At 41.2% G+C, this 23,466-nt stretch overlaps 3 protein-coding genes and 1 non-coding gene across 4 annotated transcripts; 1 reads left to right on the plus strand and 3 right to left on the minus strand.

Annotated features, from left to right (window-relative positions):
* The first annotated feature begins 669 nt into the window (after nt 1-669).
* Nucleotides 670-7,377, plus strand: ninj1 (ninjurin 1). The gene is made up of 3 exons (XM_086199563.1): nt 670-1,022; nt 4,451-4,688; nt 6,362-7,377. Exons 1-3 carry the CDS (start codon nt 972-974, stop codon nt 6,502-6,504), a joined length of 432 nt encoding a protein of 143 aa, XP_086055689.1. The 5' UTR covers nt 670-971; the 3' UTR covers nt 6,505-7,377.
* On the minus strand, nt 7,366-12,131 carry card19 (caspase recruitment domain family, member 19). Its single transcript, XM_086199562.1, has 6 exons — nt 12,072-12,131; nt 11,472-11,611; nt 10,083-10,239; nt 9,938-10,000; nt 9,763-9,828; nt 7,366-9,652 (listed from the first exon to the last, which is right to left on the minus strand). The coding sequence occupies exons 1-6, from the start codon at nt 12,076-12,078 to the stop codon at nt 9,543-9,545; spliced, it is 543 nt and encodes a 180-aa protein (XP_086055688.1). The 5' UTR covers nt 12,079-12,131; the 3' UTR covers nt 7,366-9,542.
* On the minus strand, nt 8,355-8,482 carry LOC147268202 (U6atac minor spliceosomal RNA). Its single transcript, XR_015112343.1, has one exon. It is a non-coding gene; the product is annotated as a U6atac minor spliceosomal RNA (small nuclear RNA).
* A 540-nt stretch (nt 12,132-12,671) lies between the features above and the next one.
* On the minus strand, nt 12,672-21,853 carry LOC147268203 (protein bicaudal D homolog 2-like). The gene is made up of 8 exons (XM_086199564.1): nt 21,317-21,853; nt 18,999-19,211; nt 18,187-18,339; nt 17,444-17,908; nt 15,777-16,781; nt 15,534-15,685; nt 14,577-14,805; nt 12,672-14,076 (listed from the first exon to the last, which is right to left on the minus strand). The coding sequence occupies exons 1-8, from the start codon at nt 21,554-21,556 to the stop codon at nt 14,074-14,076; spliced, it is 2,460 nt and encodes an 819-aa protein (XP_086055690.1). The 5' UTR covers nt 21,557-21,853; the 3' UTR covers nt 12,672-14,073.
* Between the last annotated feature and the right edge of the window lie 1,613 nt (nt 21,854-23,466).

A 23,466-nucleotide genomic window follows, 5' to 3' on the forward strand; every position in this document is an offset into this window, starting at 1 on the left:
GGTCATACTGAGGTCAGAAACGATCCCAATTATGCCCTGTGAGGTAATGATATTATTCATGCAATTCTACTAAAACAAATTACTTTTAGTTTGTCTATTGATGGGCTCCATGTGAAAATTGTATTCCAGTGTCTTTATAAACATTACGCATGAATTCAAATCCAATGCAGACACAGTGATTGCAGTATTTAAGTAGAAATATTTTGTTACATTATTATTTTTGAGGTTATGTACTCCTTTGATTATTTAACAGTGGCTGTTTTTTTCCCTTTTTTCCCCTTCCATTTTATTACAAATGCTGCAACATGGTGAATCACAAACCATCATCCCTTAAGTAAAGCCTTCAATCTGTACGTTTTATTATTGGACTAATTTTTTTCTCAGTGGCAATGTTTTAAAATGGCATTTCTGATGTCTAGAACTTTTAGCATTTGTAAATTAAACCATTTCATTTCATACCTGAAACAAAGCTGAAGAAAATAATTGTGTTTGTGTATACAGGTTTAATACAGTAACCTACTTTGACAATAATCAGCTTATGAGTAACTCCAGCTTGTTGTGAAGCATCTACTCTTTTCTCCAAGTCTTCAGGTTGCAATACCGAGTACGCACGCACGGTGTCAGTGTTTAGCTTTATTCAAGCCATCCCGATAAAAACGAAGAAAAAAAAACTGTTCTCATGTTCTCTTTGTGACATCATTTTCTCAGTCCTGGAGGATGAAATGACCTCGTGAACGGTACCAGAGGAGAGTAGCCCGCCCTCTCCGCACCTCCTCTCAGCTGCCTGGTTGAAGACAGCCGTCTGACATGCTGGAGGGGCGGTAGTCTTTGGCTTGTCTCCCCCATTGTCGTCACAGCAGCCTTGTATACAGAGTGACTTAGCTCGCGGTTGGACCACCGACTCCTAAACCACCATTGTCCACGCTAATTACTTCCCTTGGACCACGGCGCCCTTTCAGACAAGAGAAAAAATGCCTACGGAAAACTTGGAAATGAACGGCGGTGAAAACGGGGATGCTGAGGTAAGGCAGCAGCCGGCGCCGTTATGTGGAAGAGTTCATCACGGTCCGGTAAGCCCCTCGGTGTTGCTAATGTCCCGGTCAGGCTCAGCAGAGAGCTGCTCCAACGGAAACATCTCAAGTCAAGAGGTCTACTCGGGTTTCATCGTTTTTGGTCCATCCTTCATTTGACGTTGGACCAGCAGAAACGAACTAATAGCCTCTATTCCGTTAAAGGACCAGTTAATCTTCATATTCCAGGCCCGGTTCAGACGGTATTAATTCGAAAGTTAAGGGAGGAGTTTACCTCAGTCCGTCCACGAAGGTCCAGTTTACGTAATGACAGTCGATCGTCCAGGGCCAGCCTGTCCAGAGACCAGAACCTGAGTTTATACTTTCAACAAGACCAGTAATTCGTCCCATCGTGGAACCATCTAAACCAGTGACGCGTGATGCACCTAAGACCCCATCAGCTGTGTTTTAATGTTCGTTCGTCACTTGTAACGTCAGTGTACCACACTCGGTCATTTAAACCCATAATCAACCAGTAAATTGTTTTAATGAATTAGTAAGTAGTTTATTAACAATCATTTTTGGTTCGTAATCAAATAAAGCTTTAGATATTTGGGACGATGATTGTTGGTTGCACTCCAAAAAAGAATAGGTTATTAGTATTAAAATAATATTATTATCCTGGAATTTTAACTTCCTTGGAGTGATTTTTGTGCCTGAGAAATATTCCATCTGAAGTAGTTCATTCAGTAGTTAATTTTGATGATCAATCTCGATTCCTTTTTGGTTTAAAATTAATTTTGTCCACGCGTGTTGGATTGTTTACAACTTCATAGTAACAATTTAAGGAGCAGTACTAATTTCAAGATGTCCACCTCCCTTCAGTGTTCACTTCATATATTGATAATAGTTACTCTGATACCAGGTTTGGAGCTTATTTGAGATATGGAGGAAAACATCACACGGTGACTCACATTTAAATGAGCTCATAATTTTAAAAAAGGACATTTTGAATTTCGTAAGATGTATCGTAACTTCTCTGTACATAAATTATGTAGAGGTTAGAGAGTGACTCAGTTGCCGGGACCACACAAGTCCAAGCAAGTGATTCAAACAAGGCTTTAATTGACGGCCTGCAACAAGCTTCCACCTTAAGCCTCCTCCTACAGCTGAAGGGTTTAGTACCCAGGATGTTGACAGTGATGGAGCAATTGTGAAAAAGTGTGTCACAAATACATCAATATTGAATCATCAGGATAGTTTTCTGCCTGGTCGATGCTTTGATACGTATAGATTTATTCTTCCTGGCCGACCAAATGTGGCAGTGATCATCTCAATAATGCGGGTATTGAGAGCTCACTGCCTGACAGTGACTGAAGAGGCCGTGGGGTTCATTGCTCTACAAACAAATATTCTGACCAAGAACGCAGACTTCCTCTTAACCCTTTTACTGAAGAAGTGAAAGTGCTGGTGACCCTGATGCCCATCTGTCGCTGGACCGCGTCTCTTCACTCTATGGCCTGGCTGGTTTTCAGCGGTGGTGAGAGAGGTGTGCAGAGCCGGACCTCAGCACAGGAAGTTGCCAGCCAGAACACAATGGCGTCCTTGTCAGACCGCTATGCTGTACCCCACCTGGGTGAGACCCTGAGCTCTGTACTGTATGTACGAAGAGAGAGGGAGAGACAGGTCTTGGCAAGGACCAGAATTTCCTATGATGTGATATTTGTACTACATACTGATGTCTGATGGTTAATCTTAATGCACGTTTACATTTCCAAAAAAGAAAAAAAAAAAAAAAAGGCTTGACCACTTCCTGTATAAATATCTCAGTGTATTTAGATAAAAATGACTTGGTCTGTTTTCTGTACTCTCCGTACAGCCCCATGCACCACCATTTGTTGTGCTTACAGAGGGCAGCGATCCCCTGTGCTGGCTCAGCGTTGGATACTTTCCCGTGGATTAGTTTGGAGTCGTTGTGTTCTTTGTACCAAGGTCACAAGTGGCACTCATTTTTTCCATCTGTATCTGGGTGGAGGCCATCTTTGTGTTCCTGTGAAGCACTTATTTCATAGAAAGGACGTGACTGGACCAAATATTTCTGACGCTCAGACTGGAACTAGTACAGTGACTGACTGATTCGGGGGTGCTGCTGTCAGAGTTCAGTTACTGGGCACTTTCACTTCCTTGTTTTCCACAGAAAACAAAATAAAAGGAGAAGTCGGATTGCAAAACTAGTGGTGGTATTTTTAACACCTGGATGTAGAGTTGGACCCCAGTGTCCCTGAGGTACCGACCACACCGCACAGCTTCCACACAGACCTTAAATAAAGTGGTGCCTCTATCGACTAAACATTTGATACACATTGATATTTGAAAACTGAAATATTGCAGGGCTGGAGCTGATTGTCTTCATTGTATATTAATCTTCTGTTTTAATAGATTCTTTCTCCCTTTTTCCTTGAGTTGCACATTAAATTGTTCAGGCTGTAAAAATGAAAAGAGCATTTAAAAAAAAAAATGCTCATCACAGTTCCCCAGCAACTGAAGTGACATTTCAAATTCTTTTTTTTTTTTTCAGTCCCCAACCTAAAGACTCTAATTTTGTTTTCCATAAATACAAATTTAAAAAACAACAGTAAAAAAACGGTAAATCCTTATATTTGAGTCTAGAAACAGCCATATTTTTCATTGGGGCTCGAAAAAAACAGCAATTAATTATCTAAACAGTTGACAACTAATTTTCTGATTCTGAATCGGCTCCAAAAAATAAAATAAAATAGGATAATTTTAATGACAGGGTAGCACAGGAATGATTCCTAAATCCCGGAAATAAGTTAGCATTGTTGTATGTCAGAGTCTTGTCAGAGTGAGTGGGTTTTTGGTTAAAAGCCTGCAATAAGATCTGAGATTCACACAAACTTGATATGTTTTATTAGTTTGTCGAATACAGTGCATAAAGTACATCAGTAAATACCACACTCGTTAATTTGAATGTATTTAGGGGCCTTAAAAAGCAGCAGCAAGTGGCTAAAAGAGTCTTGTTTTGTCCTGAAAATCTGATTTTGTGAGAGCGCAACCTGAAACTAGACTGGTTTAACTCAAAAATGGATTGAAACTTAGAGCCCACAGTAAAGAAAACATGAGTGCATCACGATCCCACATCGTCACTTCTGTTTCATACTTCTTGTTTTTGCTGCAGCGGATATGAACGCTCCAACTTCTAGCTTTGATGGGAAAAGTCCCTGACACATTTCTGTTTCTGATGAAAAGTTGGAGATATAGAAAAACCCTTGCTTTCCTGAATTTCTTCACATCGAATGCGTTACTCGTGTTTCAGGACATTGAATTTCACATCATGTTTTATGTTTTGTTTTATGAAGACTAGATTACCGCTCCACTTCTACGTCATTCTCTGTCATACTGATGTGTGGGCCTTTCAGGTTCCTCTGCGGGGTTCCTCCAGGAGGCCGCGGGACCCTCTGAACATGAACCATTATGCTAATAAGAAGAGTGCAGCAGAGAGCATGCTGGACGTGGCTCTGCTGATGGCTAACGCCTCCCAGCTGAAGGCTGTGCTGGAGCAAGGACCTGAGTACGTCTTCTATGTGCCCCTCATCACGCTCATCAGCATCTCCCTCATCCTGCAGATCGTAGTGGGAGTGATGCTCATCTTCATCGGTAAGATTTCTCCTTTTCTCCAAGTTTCATTGGATTTTAGTATTCACACATGTAGAAAGCCAACCCTCCGCCCTTCAGATAGGTGGGTGTTAGCCAGTGGGTTAGCCAGCTAGCCAAGTTGACATCTGCAGGCTGTTGCTAGGAGATTCTTAGTTGACCAACAGCAAGACCCAGTGTTATGAGTCACCACCATGGCCGATGACTAATCTGACGCAGCTCGGTCAGCATCCACATTCACAGATGACATCATCAGTTCACGGTTTTATTCATGGTACATTTAGACATGCTCGTACAAGTTATGTAGTTTAATGATGATGAAATAACCCGGGCGATATTTGCTAGCGCACCACTAGCTTCACATGAGATGATCCTATTACTCATACACATACTGTAGCTAACTTCCATCCATCCATTTTCTACCGCTTATCCTGTTAAGGGTCGCGGGGGGGGCTTGAGCTTATCCCAGCTGCCTTCTGCCATGAGGTGGGGTTCCCCCTGGACAGGTCACCAGTCCATCTCAGGGCCAACACATAGAGACAGACAACCATTCACACTCACAGTCACACCTACAGTCAATTTAGAGTATCAATCAGCCTCGTCCCCTCTTGATGTCTTTGGACTGTGGGAGGAAGCTGGAGTACCAGAGAGAACCCACACAGGAACAGGGAGAACATGCAGACTCCACACAGAAAGATCCCGTGCCCAAGCCGGGACTCAAACCGGGAACCTTCTTGCTGGGAGGCCACAGTGCTGACCACTGCACCACCGTGCTGCCCCCAAAGTTGAGGTGTTGCTATAAAAGTTTTCTCATTATGTTTTGCTAAAGAGTAATCAGAAGTTTTCAGTGAGGTGTCAGGGGAGGCTTAGTGAATGAATATTAGTTACCACAGGACATCACATAGAACAGCCTAAACATATGTAGCCTGGTTAAAGATTCTGACAAGTACTATTACTTGGATGACTTAGAATACACACAAATACTTGGTTAATCATATGGTAAAGAAATACTGTCATTCTGGAGCATGTTTACTTTTTTTTTTTTTAAACTACGTTTCAATAGTCAGAAACTAATAAGAAACTCAGGACAGAACTTTTCATGTTTGAGCAATGTTAATCTAGCTTGGCTAAAGAGTCAACTGTCTACGGGACCAAATAGGATAGTAATGTAAACCCTATATACAGTAGGCATCCAGGAACACATGTAGAGAGTGCTGAGTGTTGTCTGATGGGAGGCCCACAGGTCGACAGGAAACCTGAGCCTCTTGGTGCAAAGTTTGAGTGGTGCTGTCCCTCCCACACACTGCATCTTTATCTCATCCTAACAGACAAAACTACTGTGACAGAGGACCAAACTACACCAGCTGAGCACTCGGTTGTTTCTAAATTTAAACAACTCTTTTCAGCACATCGTAGCGTTTGGCCAATATTAAAATTTATAACTCTAAAAGGAGGTTTCTACATATTCATGGTAAAGCTCTGCAAGGTTTGTTGTGTTTGTGGAGGAGAGAGCTAATTATTCACCTGAAGGCTACTCTGTCAGTACATTCATTCATACTGCTCCTCATTAATGATTGATTCAGCAGTTCACCTGATAGGACACTCTGCTGCCACCCTGTGGACAGTAAAGGTCACTGTTTTTCAGTAAAACATGACATTTTTTTGTCTTCTGTCAGTCAAGTGGAACCTGAATGATGTGAAGATGCACTACAAGCTGAACGTGATGGAGAACCTCGCTACAGCATTCGTCTTCGTTATAGTGGTTGTCAATGTCTTCATCACAGCCTTCGGTGTCCAGCGACCCAAAACAAGTACTTGATGCCCTTCTTCACGACGCCTGCTGATCAGCTTAGTAAAGATGTACGTTGTTGCACAAGTGGACGAAATCTATTCACTTAAGTGTTGCGATCTGAAAAACGCAGCAGGGTTCGTTCTGTACCTACCTGGAGAGCAAACAGACAGCAGTGTGTGTGTGTGTGTGTGTGTGTGTGTGTGTGTGTGTGTGTGTGTGTATGTATGTGTGTGTGTGAGTGTTAAAAGACATTCCCCTCATGGTTGTGGACAATTTATACTTTTTTCACATGATAACTTACTGGTTTGTTACCTCTTATCAAGCTCAGGTTACTGATGCAAAGAAATGATTGGCTTTGTATGTAGAGATACTTGGAGCAATACTGCATGTCACTCCCAACTATTGAGAACGGGTCCGAAAATAACAGTACTTGTCTTTTGAAGTTTTCATTAACGAATGCCTACTGTATTCCTACATATTGTCTAGAGGTTAAAAAAAAAGAAATCAGGACCAAACATCTTCTCTCTGTATTTGCACAGTAAATGTTATAAAGACGCCACCTTTGCCTGTTACATGCTTAACTTTTCATGACCTAACAGCTTTATTGTCAGACAAATGTATTGTTTACAGTGACTGAAACATCAACCAAAGGATGGAATCTTTGTTTTTAAGCTCTATGCAACGTATGAAATGTTTAAAGTGATTAATGTGTTATGCTATTATGCTTATAAGTGATTGTTCACTGAAGTATATGGTGTATGAGTTTACTTTAAGCATTCTTTTTTTTGCAGTATTTAAAGGACCAAAATATCTCTCAGATTTTAACATATGATCTTGAACGACACACTGTGACTCCCATTTTTAATTAAATTTTTAAATAAAACTATGGGATGTGTTGGTTATTGTTATAATGCATGCATTTATTGTTCTGAGACAAAAGTCAAACAATGGCACTTTTAAATTCAAGGCGTTTCATATGGCAAAGTTCACAAAAATGTCAAGATTTCAACTGAAGTTCCTCAGAAATCAAATAACAATATTTGCTTTCTCAGTCATTTAGCAGAGTGATTGTGAAACTCAACACAAGTTTCCACATCACAAACAGCGTTACAAAGCACCGTTCAATAACTACTGTTACGTCCACAAGCTCTTCTCAATGTTACACATACAACTTATTTACAGACCACCCTGTTATAGTTACATCTATGTTCTATTTGTGGGTACTGCCAATATATTCAACAAAGGCACAATAAGGACAAAAATAAAGGATTAAAAAAAAAACATCAAAATGTTTAAAAAAAAAGCCAATTTCCTGACCATTTGTCGTGGATTCTCTGTGCAAAATGGTAAGAAATCCTCCCATGTGTTCAGCAGTTGGCTGAATGTTAAAGGCAAACAGGAAAAATAAAGTGCACATCCTGCCTGGCCCACCAGAAACAACAGGAAGTGTGCACTCCAAGGTAAAGCCAATAGTTCACTCTTATATAAACAGGAAGCCACATCTCTACAATATTTATATTTACAATGTCCATCCATCCATCCATCCATCCATTTTCTGTATTGCTTATCCGTTAAGGTTCGCAAGAGGTGGGTTCACCCTGGGCACATCACCAGTCTGTCAATTAGGGGCAAGGTTTTCTCTCAATATTTATGTGAGGGTGGATTATTTTCTGAAAACTAATTTAAATATAAGCTAAATACAGTGGATCCATGTCCAAGCAAAAGAAAGAAGTGCGTGTGTGTGTGTGGGGGGGGGGGGGGGGAACCTCCTTGTTGGAGTTATTATCGGAGCAACTTTCTCCCGGAAATGATCTGCATGGAAAGAGAATCGTATCCTGAGGGAAGTAGCTGACGTCATGTAGAAACTAAAAATAGGTCGAAAAACTTGGTTAGAGATGCCACGAAGTAAGTGGCAGTGCCTTAACCATATGTGTGTTGCAGGCCACAAGGGCCACTTCCATCCTTGTCAAGGGGAGTGCTAACCTTCTCTCCTTTCATACAACACATTTCTTTTCCTGCAAAACATCCGGTTTTAATAGAACATAATCGACACGTCAGCATAACTCATGGTGGTTAAAGTCATTCCACAACTACTTCATATTAAAACAATTCATACATATATATTTAGTAATTACTGCGAAGCTTTCTGGTCGGTTAAGATTCGCATTTATGACCATTTAATCTTGTTTTGACAGAATACTGCTGCCTCCAACCATAATGCACCGCGTGTATGCTCGGTATATCATTGGTTGGCTCAGTCATGTGACTACCCGGAATTTAGTATGTTAATTTAAAACAACTACAAATGTAAACTACATTGTAATAATATTGTTTGCTGAACTTGTTAATTAACTACGGACGTTTTCTGAATGAAAATGCATCGTCACATGTCGGAAAGCTCATCTGTCTCGAAAGCAAGCTATTGGTGTAATACCTCTTTCCACCACAGGAGAGCAGCCATGTCCTATCGTGAGCTCAGCCTCGAACTGGCTGACAAGGAATTATAAAACAATGATAGCTTCTTGTAGCATGCTTGTAGCATGCTTCAGCAGACCAGAAACAAAGAAATGACCACGATTCAACCAACTGCAAAAAACATGGAGAGTTGTCTGAACACAAATAAAAAGTTAAAATAAATCTACTCTGGATGCAGCTCCTGTAATAAAGAGACATTGTTTTATGACTATAAAGTACACTGAAAATGATTTTTTAATTTAAAAGTTCAAGTGTGCCTTCCGGTGTCCATAATCTTTCATTTCAAATGCCATATCTGAAGATTATATAGAGAAATTGCTTTTGATTTTACTGTTTTCTCCCCTTGCATTTATTTTTCCCTTTAGACCCAAATTAAGAGGTTATAAAAGAGCACAGTGCCAAATACGGCAATAATTGAACCCCATTTTTCTTATTTCAGAACACAAGCACATCGATAAATACAAATGTGTACAAAATTAGTTCTGAGCCCTTGAGAAGAGAGAAAGCTGCTGTGGTTTGGTATAAAACAGTATTGATTAGAGAGGTTTTGCTGAAGCACTTGACAAGAGACAGAGAGAATCAGTCCCTTATTAATTCATGAGGCTTTGTTCTGTGTACCATATAAGAACCTCCTGAGCTTTCCTCTTCAGACCCAGAGCGGCCAACCCAAGGGTCCGGCTGCCTCCTGTCAGTTTGGCCTCTACATAATAAAGACAGCCACTTAGTTACTCACTCAAACAATAGTCTAAGTTCTTATTTAGTTGATTTACAAGAATATCCAACAACACTGACAAATGTAAAGCAACTCACCACTGTAGTAGTAGAGTAAAGCCATTCCAACCGCAACACCAAAACAGCTCAGGAAGAAGAGCGGATCTAGAATAGATTGATTGATTTATTCATGATTTTGTTGCTAAATATTTAAGAAAAGTAGTTAGCAGTGGTTGTCTGGGTCTCCATCACAAACCTGAGTTGACAACCTTACCTCTGTCATTCAGAACATATCTCTGTTTGTAGGCACGTGGAAAAGTGAGCGGATCCAAGGAATCTGGAGACAAATTTGACTGGTCAGAAATGAGAAAATACAGAAATCAAGTTGTGAGGAGTCCATAACGTGTTTAGGAACTAACCTCTGAGGCGCTGGCGTGTTGGTAAGCTGTAATAAACTTCCTCTACATGCAAGTGAAGAGCTCTGTAAAACTCTCTGCACGCTTCCTCTCCTTTCCCCCGCAGGTGCGCCAGCAGCTCACCCAGCCGAACACTAGTGGGAACGTCCAAGTTTCGGAACTGGATAAAACAACATGAGCACATATCAAATAGACTTCTCTTCTCTGGGATACACACACACACACACACACACACACACACACACACACACACACACACACACACACACACACGTTTGAGTTGGTAGATTCCCAAAGGCTGATGTAGTTGAAATGCTTTTCAAAACTGTTTAATTTATTCACATTTCAGTGTTGTTTTTATAATCACGTTTTTCCTACCTTAAGGGGATTCTTTTCTGCTGCAACCCAGACTTCAGTCTCACAGTTCTGACTGGTCTTTCCACAGTGATTTGACGTGCCAACCAACAGCTTATCTATTTTTCAGATACAGCAGTTGGACTGAACTATGATCGGAAATAGACTTCACCCAAAAGGTTTATTTTGCCGTGCAAGAACTCACAAATAAGAGTCTTAAGACGCACTTCTGCAATCATTTGGGACAACAGAATAAAGAAAGCGATGGGAACACTTATTTAGATAAAAGCTAATTAACAAACAACACCAAACTGTCTGAAAATGTCAGTTTGCAAACTCTTACGTGTGCTGACCACCCGTCCCTCTCCAGCAATAAACTCAGTCCTGAACAAGCACTTGGATTTGAGCTCAAAACAAACTTGAGCACTTGTGCATCATTTAGTGGAACCAACTTGTTCACAGTAGCGCTTCACCACAATCACCATATTCTGATTTTAGTTCATAACCAAGTGTTTGTTCATTACTAAAAAATACATCTTGATAATGAAGGCGTAGATTATAGCAACAATGTACTTCAGAGTTTATAAAGAGATGTTTTGCTCGAAATCCATCAGTCTCCATTAGCTTCAGGCTAAATGACTAACTCTCTGCATTCTGTCACAAAGAAGCAAAGCTGAAGCGAAAAAAGAAAAAAAAATCTTTATGACCTCAAGGCACCGATTTGTGAGAACTTCAGAAGCAAAGTAGACTTTTTTAGAGTGAAGATTCACTTTAACTTATCCCAAGCTCTTCCTTATGTCGTAACCATCTACTTTATATTGCTTGGAAGTTGAGACATCGCTACTAATAATCCAGTAAGTGTAGAGTAGTTAGACTCTTAAATCTTTTTGTAAGACATGTTAATGTCATCTCGCACCAGTCACACACAAGCTCACTCACAGTGTCAACGGGCAATTAAATGCAAGCAACAATTTTGAGGAACTATTTTATGAACGTATCCTTCCACACTGCCAGAGGGACTGAAGCGTTCGGACCCACCTTGGTTGCCTCCTTGTCTGAGAGGATCTGCGGGTAGATCCTGTTGAGCTGAAGGATGAGTTTGTCCACCAGCTCCGTGTCCAGTCTCCGCTCAGCCCGGAGGAAGGCGCTGTCCTCTATCAGCTGGTCGTGGAAGCTATCTGTCCACACGCAAGTTTGACTCAAAAACACCACTCGTGTCTACGTTAGTCCCCGTACATCCTGTGTGATTACATGCTCGCTTTTATTCATTGGAACAGACGTTACCTTCCAGTAGCTACACACACAGGCTAATAATATACGGAAATGTTTACAAGAGCATTTCAGGAGAGGGGAATGATACATGTTGCGGTTCCAAAGCAACTTTGAGCGTGTTTTAATTGTGCAGTCACATTACATTGGCAATTGAGAATAATTCATCCAAGAATAGGAAACTTTTGAGACGCCTCAAACAGGACTTGTCTGAGGCGAAGTGCTGTCTTTGTGAGAGAAATTCTGACTTGCAGGTAACAAAAACTGTGGCCGTGTTCGTGATTTAAATCCAACATTGAACATATTAACGAGAAACAGGCTACATACATGTTAAAATGAGCGTTATTTTTAGTTAGAGAAAGCACAAACCTCCCATTGTGGAGTCCCTTCTGCCCTTTGTTTAGGACACACCCCCTGACGTCACGCCGCTGACAGGGAGTTGGTTACGTCGACGTCTTCCAAGGGTTAAAAAAATGTTCAGAAATGGAAAAGTTGTTGCCGTGGCTCCTCATTAGCTCTCCTGGGGTCGTTTATTTTCGTAAAAACAAGAATTACATTTTATAGGAAAATATTTCCTTGTTTTGCTGAAATAAAAAATTTGAATAATTTTTTTAATTGTTTGAGAACCGAAGTGAAAAATACAGATGTTAGTATTTTTTTATTGTTCTTGTAGGTTATTTTAAGTATGGTTTCAAATTCGGATTGACACCTTGAATGTTTACATGTGCACAATATTAAGACGGATTATTAGCTGTATGAACAATTTTGTCATTCATAAGAGGGGTGGAAACTATTTTTAGTCAAGGGCTGTACTTCAGTAAAAAATACCATTGTGTAGAATATTTATTTTCACTTTGGATAAAAAGTAAATACAAAGTAAACACACTACTATTTACTTGTTTAGAATTTTGAACAACTTTAACAAGTCTTCCATTTTATTCTAGTATTTGTATTTTTACTTACATATAGGAACTGTATATTTTCCTATTACTATTTGAAATGGGTGGTTTTTTTTACCCACAATAATGTACTTTTAAATTGTGCATCTGCTAAAAGAAACAGGAAAATTGTTTTATCAATAAAGAAAAAAACACCTTGGAAAAATTGACATTTATTTCATCACATGGTAACTGTTAGCACTGACAGTTGCCAGCAGCCATGAATGTTGCTGGTTGGTTGTTTTTTTTAACGACAAGTTCTGTAAGCTTGTTACTCTCACCACAACCACCTCACAAACTCCCTTATTGAACGTCATGAGTACACCCTGTACTGGGATCAGTGGCAAATAAATATAAATGCAGTTACAGTAAAAACATATAAAAATCAATTAGGACCAAAAAAAATGTGAGCAATAATGTGTTTATTTTTTTTTTTGTTTACGTTTTTTACTTTCTTTTACATAGCATGAACATTAGCCACGCTTGCAAATTGCACTTTAATAATCAAAAAAGTAAATGGCACTGCAGGTAAATTGTCTGAGGATCGTGAATTTTAGGTACAAAAACTTGTATTAAAACAAATAGATTAAAAACTCTCCTTCATGAATAAAGTTTATGAATACTATTAACATCTGACCTTAACTTAGAAATCTTTAAATAAGCTTTGCATTAATACTCTTCTTTATTCTTACAGTAACAAGCAGAAGTGGTAACAGATCTGCCATTGCCAACAGAGGGGGAGCAGAAATACACAAAATCTACTCAAGACCCTGAATTGGAAACTCTGAACTGTATTGCATTATCTTTTTCATGATCTTAAGAAGATTCATGGTTATTGGAAATTCTAGGGGGCGTCAGAGAGACATCCCTCAATCTAAGGCCCAACAGAAAACAAATAAGGCAGAAACACTAATTTATGTCTTGTTTGACTTCAAGCAGTGGATTTTCCTTTATAAAAAATACCAAAAGTGTTTTTTTGTTGTTGTTGTTGCTAGGAAATAAATATGAATAAAATACGTCAAACTTGCATCAATAATCTGTCAGATAAACATGCACATCCAGTAAAAAGCATGATACACGATACTTGAAACAATTAGAATCAGTTTAGAGGAATCGGCTAAGAGCAAACAAGGACAACTCAAAGTGCTCAGTCAGGGCAAAACTCCAATCACGATTCTTCCTCTGACTCCATAGTGGTGCATATTGCTGGGAGACTGAAGGACTGCAGAGGGCAGCTGAAGCCATGACTGACGCTTGTCGCAGTCACGTAGTTATTGCGCCTTTGTTTCACCGCTCAAAATCAAGGACCTTTGCTGCGGGGATTGTTTGTGTGTTTGCAATCGAAATGATCCGGACCACGATGGGAGTGATGACACAGGGAGCACGGGTGACTGTCCCAGACAGCCTCCTAAAGGACACTTAGCTTGGGATGGTTACTGTAAAAGATTAAAAAAAAAAAAAAAAACACTCATGAAGATTAACTACTGGTTTATAGAAAGATCAAGTTTGTTAATAAACCTGCATCAAACATGTACTTTACTGCAGTTTAACCTCATAGCACATCATTATACACATTTAAAAGTACTGATTTGTCAACAGAGAATTTTAGAGAACAGTGTCAGATTTGTGCTAAAGTGACATTCACGAGGACAGTTACATTTCTAAATTGGTCGAGTTCCATATCTGTAGCTCTAATGTCACAGAACTCAGTACACAGCCCTGAAGTGATGTCAATGTGATATAAATAAGCATGTAGGGCTCATGGATCACATGGTTCTTGAGACAAATGAATAAAATCAATAGCAAATGGGAGAAAAGATTTGTGCTCCATCACTGAATAGTGTCAAGGTATGGAATCTATCATGAAAGGAAGAAATAAACAGAGAGCAGCTGGAAAAAATCGGTTCAGAGAAAAATCCTGCGTGTCACAACTCACATGACTGGAGGAGGCTCCCTTGCCCTTAGTTTTGCTCTTGCCTCCCACCAGCGTGGCAGTGTTGCGTCGTGCTTGCTCATGATCGAACTCCAGGTCCTCCAGGCGCTGGGTTAAGGCCAGTTTCTGCTGGATGGCCATACGTAACAGAGAATTTAGCGTCTTCTTCTCATCCTCGGCAGCAGCCAGTTGTCTCTGCATGTCATCCAGCTGGGTCACATACTCGTCACACCTGAGGGAGGGAAGGGAGAGGAGGAGACAGGAGGTCAACACTGTCCAGCAGGTGGTGCAATTTACCCGAAATTCAAACCATCATATGTTCTCTCCATTCCCCAAACGCATTTCCCAGATGGGAGGATGAGGTTGCTGCGGCGAGTATTACATCAGACAGCTCCCACAATGCTTTGTGTTTCTCACACACTCACACACACACACACACACACACACACACACACACACACACGCTTTTACATAAGTTTAGTTTATTCCTTTTTATGATGATAATACTCTGAAAATATGCTCAATTAGCAGGAGAAAATACAAATAAATACATTTCCTATTGGTATTTTTGTCTTTTATCTTGTGATAGATACTAAATTATGCGTTTTGTTGCGAGTTGTGGACAACTTTGCTAACAAGAACCCACATTATGATAATTTCTTGTTTCTTGGGAACTGCATTATATCGGATGATGTTCTACCACAAAGAGAATAGAAGCCCAAGAGGAAAAACTTTGGTGCTTTTTGGAGAACAGTTAACAGAAGAGCCTCGACAGAACAGCAAGATGACCGAGAAGAGAGCATGAAGTCAAAACTACCATCATGAAGTTCTCTGACGAGTTACTGCATGTTTGCCGACTTTTTCTGTCAAAATGGTGGAAAAAGCTGCACGACAAATGTGACAATGAGGCAATCAATTCGTTTCCACTTTTCATTGTCAGAAGTTTTTTGACCATCATACCTTGTAGCAAACATGGCTCTGAGTGAAGAGAATGTGGCTGCATCCTCTTTCAAAGCCTTGAGTTCATTGCGGAGCTTCATCATCGTCTCCGTCACCATGGCCTTCTCGCTGTCATACTTACTCTTTAGGTTGGCCAGTGCAACTTCAGCTGTCTATAGGGGGAAAGATACATATTCATCAGCTCAAGTCTAAATGCTACATACAAGCAAGTTTACACAGACGGTGAGAGAGCGGCCCTCTGACCTGTTTGTTGGCCTTAAGAACAGCTCTGAGAGTGGCGATCTGTTCTCTTTTGGTGCTGAGCAGCGACTTCAGTTTGAGGATCTCCTCCATGCAGGCCTCCTTGTCCTTGTCTGCCACTGTGCTCAGCTCCAGGTTGGCGAGTCTCTGGCGTGAAAGCTCTGTGGTGCGGTCCACTGCCTGCTGCAGGTGGCGGATCTGGTCTCGGATGATGGCTACAAGATTGTAGATGTTCATGGGTTCTGGGCGGTGCTCTGGGACATGGGCAGGGGCAACTGCGGTGCTACTGGAGTCTGACTTTCCGGGGTCCGTCTCAGTGATCAGCCCATTTGTGAGAAGTACAGATGAGTTGAGCTCCTTCCCATCTTGCCCTCTTCTTACCACGGCTTTGCCTTCCTTGTAGTAGTCCAGCATGACACGGTTGGGAGTCTCGTTGTTACACATGCATACGTGGTTGTAGAGATTTGCCAGCTCTTCACTGAAAGCTATGAGCTCATCTTGAGCCACATTAAGACTGCCAAGTGATTCTCCTGCAGCCTCACTGACCAGACGGAGCTCCTTCTCCAGACGAGCCACCTCTAATTTGTCTGCCTGGCTAATCTTCTCCAGGGACGCTAAACTTGACCTCAACTCCTGGACGTCGCTCTCAAGCCGCGCTCGCTCATCTTCATACTGTGTTTGACACTCCTCGTACTTCGCCTTTAGCGTCTTCAGCTCCTGCCTCAGTTCCCCTGCTTCAGATACCGCCACAGTGTATTTACACTGCAGGATCTCCGGGCCGTTGATGTCCAGCTCATAATAGTCTCCGTCGTCATGGCTGTCCCTGTCTTTTTCACTGTCCAGGGCGGACTGGCGCTCTTTACTGGCCTGCAACTTCCTCATTGCACTGAGATTTTCAGTGAGCCTGTTGACAGTCTCCTTTTGCTCGGACACGGTCCCATAGGCCTGTTCCAGCTGCTTCTGGCTCTCCTGCAGCGAGTTGATGAGGGCAACTTTCTCTCTTTCAACCTGAAAGAAGAGAAAGCTATCACCAGAGAGTCCGCCTAGTAGAGAGATTAGGGATTGACAAAAAAGTTGCGGTTCGAAACTATTTCATTTAAGAATGACTCATTTCACTTCAGAACCCTGAATCTGCTATCTGTCGTTTGAACAACCCCCGATGAAGCGGTTCTACAGGCCTTCAAAGAGCAGAGTGAGCACAGCCATCTGCTTTGTCAAATTAAAACACTTCACACACCTTTGAGTTCCAAACCTTTGCTACTGCTTTGAAACTGTTACTAAGGGTGCCAAATATAAAGCTTCAGAAATGCCTTCATATCCGCAGCAATTAGGGACCCAAACACTCAAGACTTGAGATGATACAAATGAACGATAACGATTAACACAGCCGACTGTTGCAGGCCAACCTGGAAGTCAGCACCACTGCCTGATCCCTTCATCAGAAAACAAAAGCTCGGTGGCAAACAAAAGTTCATGAGACATTGTTTTGACAAATATGATCAACACAAATTAGCACCACTTTCAGGATTTTCAAGCACGAATGATGTAAACCTGTAAACGAACTACACCACGGACTCCACCACTCGCTTCTGTCACATAAAATGAGATAAAGCATAAAAAAAATGAATCTTTTTCTTTTTGTCAAGTCACAGAAGACCTGCATCTCCTACCTGCATGAGCTGCTGTTTCAGTTTCTGAATCTCTGAGATGTTGAGTTCACTCAGCAGGTCGTCCACCAGGCTGGGAGCTGGTTTGAAGGACTCTCCTCTCTTGTTCCCAGCAGCTTTGCTCTCATTGTCTCCTTCAAACGTCTTGATCAAGCCGTTCTCAAAACCTCGCACAAGATCATCGTTGTCGGGCTCCGTGACGGCAGAGGGATCGTCGTGCACTTTTAGGTTATCAAAGGAGATATTGAAAGAGCCGTTGTACATGGAGCCACCGATGGTCATGTAATGCGAGAGCTCTTTGCGGAGGGTGGCTTTCTGCTCTCGCTCTGTCTTGATGGTCTCTAAGGCCTCTGTTAGCTGCCGCTCAGCGATCTCTCTCAGCCGCATGGCGTCCTCCAGCTGGTTGTGTAGGCACTGGGAGTCTTCCTCCAGACGGCGGATCTCATGCTTGAGGCCTTCAAATTCCACCTGTGCAAATGGACAAGAGTACAAATAAGGCTGTGAATTACTTCAGTCACTGAAATGTAAAACTCAGAATTTGTAATGGAAACACATTTTTGATTCTCAGTTTCAATCACAACCATCAAAAGTCTTTGGCCATTAAATTCATGTTTTCACACAGACCTTCTCACTTTCAGGCACGGGAGGATAAGAACTCAGGGGTTGTGTTGTTGCATTATAAGCACTAATGTGGGGGGTTCAAACAGGAAACTACTTTGAAAGAACTTTGTTCATTTTCTTCGCACCTGATTCTGTCTCAGCACAGACACTTGTTTCTGAAGAGAGATGTTCTCCTCCTCAAGCTCACTGTAGTCCTGCAGCAGGCGCGTCTCCCGCACTTTATACTCTCTGATGTCATCACGCAGCTGACCGCGCTGCAGGTCCGCCAGCTCGGAATTCTGCACAGAGATGGAGAGGAGAAAGAGAGGAGCAGTATGTTATACAGTTAAATGTCACCAACATGTCAGCATGCTTCACATTCCACAGGAGCAAGACAGGAGGACGTGGTCTCCTAACAGATCCACCCTTCAGGCGGCCCAGGCAGGGACAGCTTTTGTGTCAGTCGACCGTTACATCATATTTCCTGCTGGGTCCGATGTGATTCTCCCAACTGACCCCTCCCCCACAATAAACACCAACTCTGACTGTTCCACATCTCATCTGACAGGAAGTGGGGGTTCGCTCTCATTCTCAACTTTACTGACCCTCTTTTTCTCCCTATTCTAGTGTAATTCAATTACCCAGGGACATCCCATGATGATCCCAAGAGCCATCTTAACACCCCATAAACTACGGTGACTCAAATAAATGTGTTTTGCAAATGTACATTTACATTTATATTCATATAGAATAATTATTTCTTTAGTAAGACACCCATTAAATACCCCAGGTTTAAATGGCTGATAAACATCCAGAGGGCAAAAGAAGAACCTGAGGGTAAGATCCAGCCTGAACCGATATCAAACACCTTTCAGTTATTTTGGATACAACTTGAAATTTAGTTATAGCCAGCATTCAGTTGACAGCTTTCATGACAATTTCCTGTTGTAGTGGTCACCTCTCTCATTTCAAGGGCGATGGCTGACAGGCGTTCATTTTCAGCTTGTGTACTGGTGATGGAGACTTTGGCAAGTCGAAGTTCATTCTGCAGCTCTAGAACCTTCTGCTGGTAGACAGCCTCCTTACTGGCCGACTCCAGGATCAGCGATTCCTCCCTGCTCTCCCCATCCGCTGCCACCTTCCTCTGGATTGAGTAAGCTTGCCCGAACGCCTGCGGATGGAATCACATCAGAACAAACTCCTTTGAGCCAAGAATACGACCCGATAGCCACGAGTAACGATGGAACAGACAGCAGGGATAAATTATGAGTTGACTGGCTAGGTGTAAAAACCATCAACAGATCAACCAATTTCAGCAATCCTCCCCACCAGTACCTCCCCTATTGCATCCTCTTTTTTTGTTGATTTCACCCAAAACATCTGATTTGTGCACATGGCAGTAAATATGTCATGATGTCCGCTGTGATGTTGTTCTTTACGAAACAGAAGAACGGTCAAAATCATGAGATACAGCAATAAGTCATGTGGTGGGCGACACTGTGCTACACATCATGAGGGTATCATTTAATTTTCTCCCTGTAAAACACAACAGGTATAGTTACAAGCATGTTACTATTATATCATCAGGCATTATATGGAGACAAAAATGAATGACTTATGAGAAATAAACTAAATGATTCAGAGTGACAGTGCAGGTTTAGTCAAGAATAAATAGCAGCCAAGACTGAAGCCAATGTGGAAGTAAATTTAGATTCACTTCCTCTCATGGTTGGTAGTCTGTTGAGACAAAAATTCCAAATGCACCGAGGAGAAGAGAAACATCCCCAAATCTCTCTTGAAACAGTTCAATACTTCCACAAAGTTAGTGATATCGACAATTATTTACATCAATGTTATTATACGAATCCTCCAACTGCTGTGCACCTGATCATACACCAATAAAATGATGTAGTTGTGACATCAGCTCCACAAATCGATGTGCTTCCACATAGATGTGATGATATTCCACCAGAGTGATGTCACAATATTTTAATGTTGAAAGGAGTTTGGCAGCAGCTGAACTCACTAATGAAAGAAGAAAACATCTCCATCCATGTGCATCAGAGTGAAAAATTACCCACAAAAAAAGTTGGTGGCGAGGAGAAAATCAGGAGAAGCAGGTGTAGGAAGGAATGTCTTTCGATAGAACGATGCTATAACTGGATCAGGAAATCATATATTGTGATGGTGGAATGACTTATTCATGAGAATGGTTATTTTAGCATTGCAGTGAAGGAAAAAAACAACAGGGACGCACAGATCTGAAGGTCAGTATTCAACTAGTTACCTATACTATCAACTCATCAGCACATGAGATGACACACAGACAGAAGTGGGTTACAGACGTGTTCAGGCAAGTCAAGTTAATTCTTTCTTTTTTTTTTAATAAAAAAAACCTTTTCAGCTGGGACAAACCGCGAATAAAGTTTAAAAAAACAAAAAACAAAAACACCCAACTTATTTATAACATATGGACCAAAAAAAAGAGAGAAAAGAAGCACAACAACTGTGCATTTCTGGAAAAAATATGAAACAAGGATCAGGACCAGATAAGCGTACTATGTTATGTCTGATGAAGATGATTTGTAGGCCTGGACATCTCTGTGGCAACACAACACTTCATTTACAATAATGTGCTGTGACACATTTTACCTCATGATAATTGGAGCAGACACGTATAGGTTATTCTCTGGATGTAATGTAGGCTGCAGCCTTCAGGGCAGTCTGACCCTTTCTGTCATTGTCTGAAGGAATGAAGGAGCAGCTCTGGTTTGGCCACATAGGCATGAAAACATGGCAGACTACAGCTGCACAAGTCTGCCTGAAGGCCTCAATCTACATACCAGGAGCAAGTACAAACAAGTGACCAGAGGTGATGCTACTTTAGGCATAAAAATAAAGGTGTGATTCACCCACAAGTGTAATATGACAAGAAAAACATAAATAGATTGATTATCTGATGAATCTCTGGGTGAATCTATATAACAACTGGAGCCTTCACAAAATTAGTCAGTTAACACATTTTGGTTGTAGTTTATTCAGAAGTTTGACATTTTAAGATATCGCTGGGTTTTCATCAACCAGGGCACGCCTGACTTTTATATAACGTGGTTCTGATTATAGACTGGGTTGTTCTGAGACGTTCAAGTCCGCTTGTAAACAGTGAGATTGACCATTGTTGCGTCTCCATCTGCGCCGCTGCAAACGAAATAACTTTACACAGAAATGACTTTAAACTAATGTCACGGTGCGGTTTATACTGTGACCTCAGGTTACCTCCTTCAGCTGGTCCAGCTCCTGTCGAACCGTCTCGTATTCGGTCTCCAGCTCGTCAAATCGCTGTTTGAGCTGTTGTTTCTCCTCCAGCACCGCCAGTCCATATTCAGCCGCCTGGATCTTTTCATGGGTTGTTTCTCGAAGCTCCCGAGTGAGACGCTCGACCTCGACTCGGAGCCACTGCGGCCCGGCCTCGGTCACCAGGACCGCGTCGGGAAACTCCTGCTCCTCCGTGGACATCTTGGCGAAGTTGGCGAACCGCCGACTCCGGGCTGTAACGGGACCAAGCCCTGATTAGCTGGAGCAGCGAAGAAAAGCCACCTAGACTTCAAATCACTGCTCTCTGCCTTTGAACCTCATTGTTGGGACTAAAATTACGCTGATATCCCTCCGCTTATTTCCCCCACAAACACCGATGAAGCTCAGTTTTAACGGTACATTGAACATTCTCCTGCAGTTTTTTCGGGGTTTTCATGAGGCTGACAGACGAAACTTGAGTTGAGATCATCGATGGGTGAAGCTAGCCCCGCACGGTATTCAAATCCACTTCAGTAGGCAGGGAAATGTAGTTTTAAATGCTAAACCTGTAAAGGAAAGACTACGTACTTTCCCGCCATAACGACTTCAAGTACCATGATACATAGCTCAAAGTTGGAGCTCGAAAAATGAGTACAGTGCTGACATCTAGAGAAATTGACACGGAATTACAGCTTCAAGCTTGAAACGTCTGCGTTTTTAGGCAGATCTTTTTTGTAAAGGACGTTATTATTTCAGTGGAGTAGGCTATTGATGGATTTTGAAATTTTTATTATAATATATTAATTTATGTGTCTGTGAAAAAGTAAAATGCCATCCACAAAGCAAAGGCATTTGTGTTTCTTGACTTTGGATTCAGACAGACTTAATAGAGTAAATTATCAAAATTTAAAAAAAAAAAGCAACGTAGTGTTGCAAAATGCAACTATAGATACATAAATCATAGAAAAACAGAATGCATAAGATAAGTTATAATTGCTTAATAAAAATCAATGACCTACTTCATTACTGTATTTGATAATTCTATAATTCTAGTTCTAGTAATTGTCTATCTGTAAACATAGCTCTGCCAAAACAACAAGAACTTTTTCCTACCCCCATATTGACCAAACACTATTTTCCACCGAAATTTTGATTCCTGGAATTGAATTGAAGACGAGTAGGATAAAGAAAGGTCCTATAGATTTCTTCTTGCCTCTCGGCATCAGAACATGCAGTTTGTAACTCCAAAAGACTGAAGACAGCCAGGAAAGGGATACAAACATGAAATTTAAAAAAAAATGTATTTGGGTCCTTTTGTTTGTCTGTAAACACCACTTACTAAAGAGGTTTGACACAATTTGGGAAAGGAACATCAAAAATGAGTACCTGATTTCTCTGTCGAGGATGTCACATGACAGCATGCAAATTCCTGAAAGGAAGGTGCCTTTATATAGAACACATTAACATGTAATGTGTTCAAATGCGCATTTTCAGTTCAATAAGATCTTTTTTTTAATTATTATTAAATTTGCCCAGGGATGAGGAGCAGAACTCAGTAGAGACCTTTTTTTTTCTGAAATACCCAAAATTTAAACTTAAACTTAAATAATTCACACTTTGTTCACCACAATGCACATTTACAAGGATCCGAAGTAATAACAAGAATTTGTCAGGTGTATCTGAAATGTGTAGATTCTGGTATTGTTTTACAATGTTTCTGTTGCATTTCACACTTGACTTCTTCAGTTCTTGCTGTTGCCAGAATAGTGTATGAGACTGGGGGCATAATCTCTGGTAAGATGAGCTCTAAATTATTCAAATTACATTCAAATTTCTCTATGCTATTGATGATGCTATTTATTGCTATCATACCTCTGCCAGCCTGTGCCCTTTCCCTAAAGGGTAGACCCGTCAGAGCGAATGTCCGTCAACATGGATGCAAGCCAAGTAAAACAATACAGGGTATGATTTTGACGGAATTACAAAAATGCATGAAGGCCAAATCATAACCGCATTTGTTCACCATACCTTTAATATCACGCCCTTGGGCCAGATGTAGCCTGTCATTTGCTTCCAAACGTAGGCTGCATATTTGCAGTTTCAGGACATTTCCTATTGGGGCCTCTAATCTG

The sequence above is a fragment of the Aulostomus chinensis genome, chromosome 3 (assembly GCF_037954235.1).
Source record: "Aulostomus chinensis isolate RoL2024-O1b breed Wild chromosome 3, RoL_Achi_v1.0, whole genome shotgun sequence".
Lineage (NCBI taxonomy): Eukaryota > Metazoa > Chordata > Actinopteri > Syngnathiformes > Aulostomidae > Aulostomus > Aulostomus chinensis.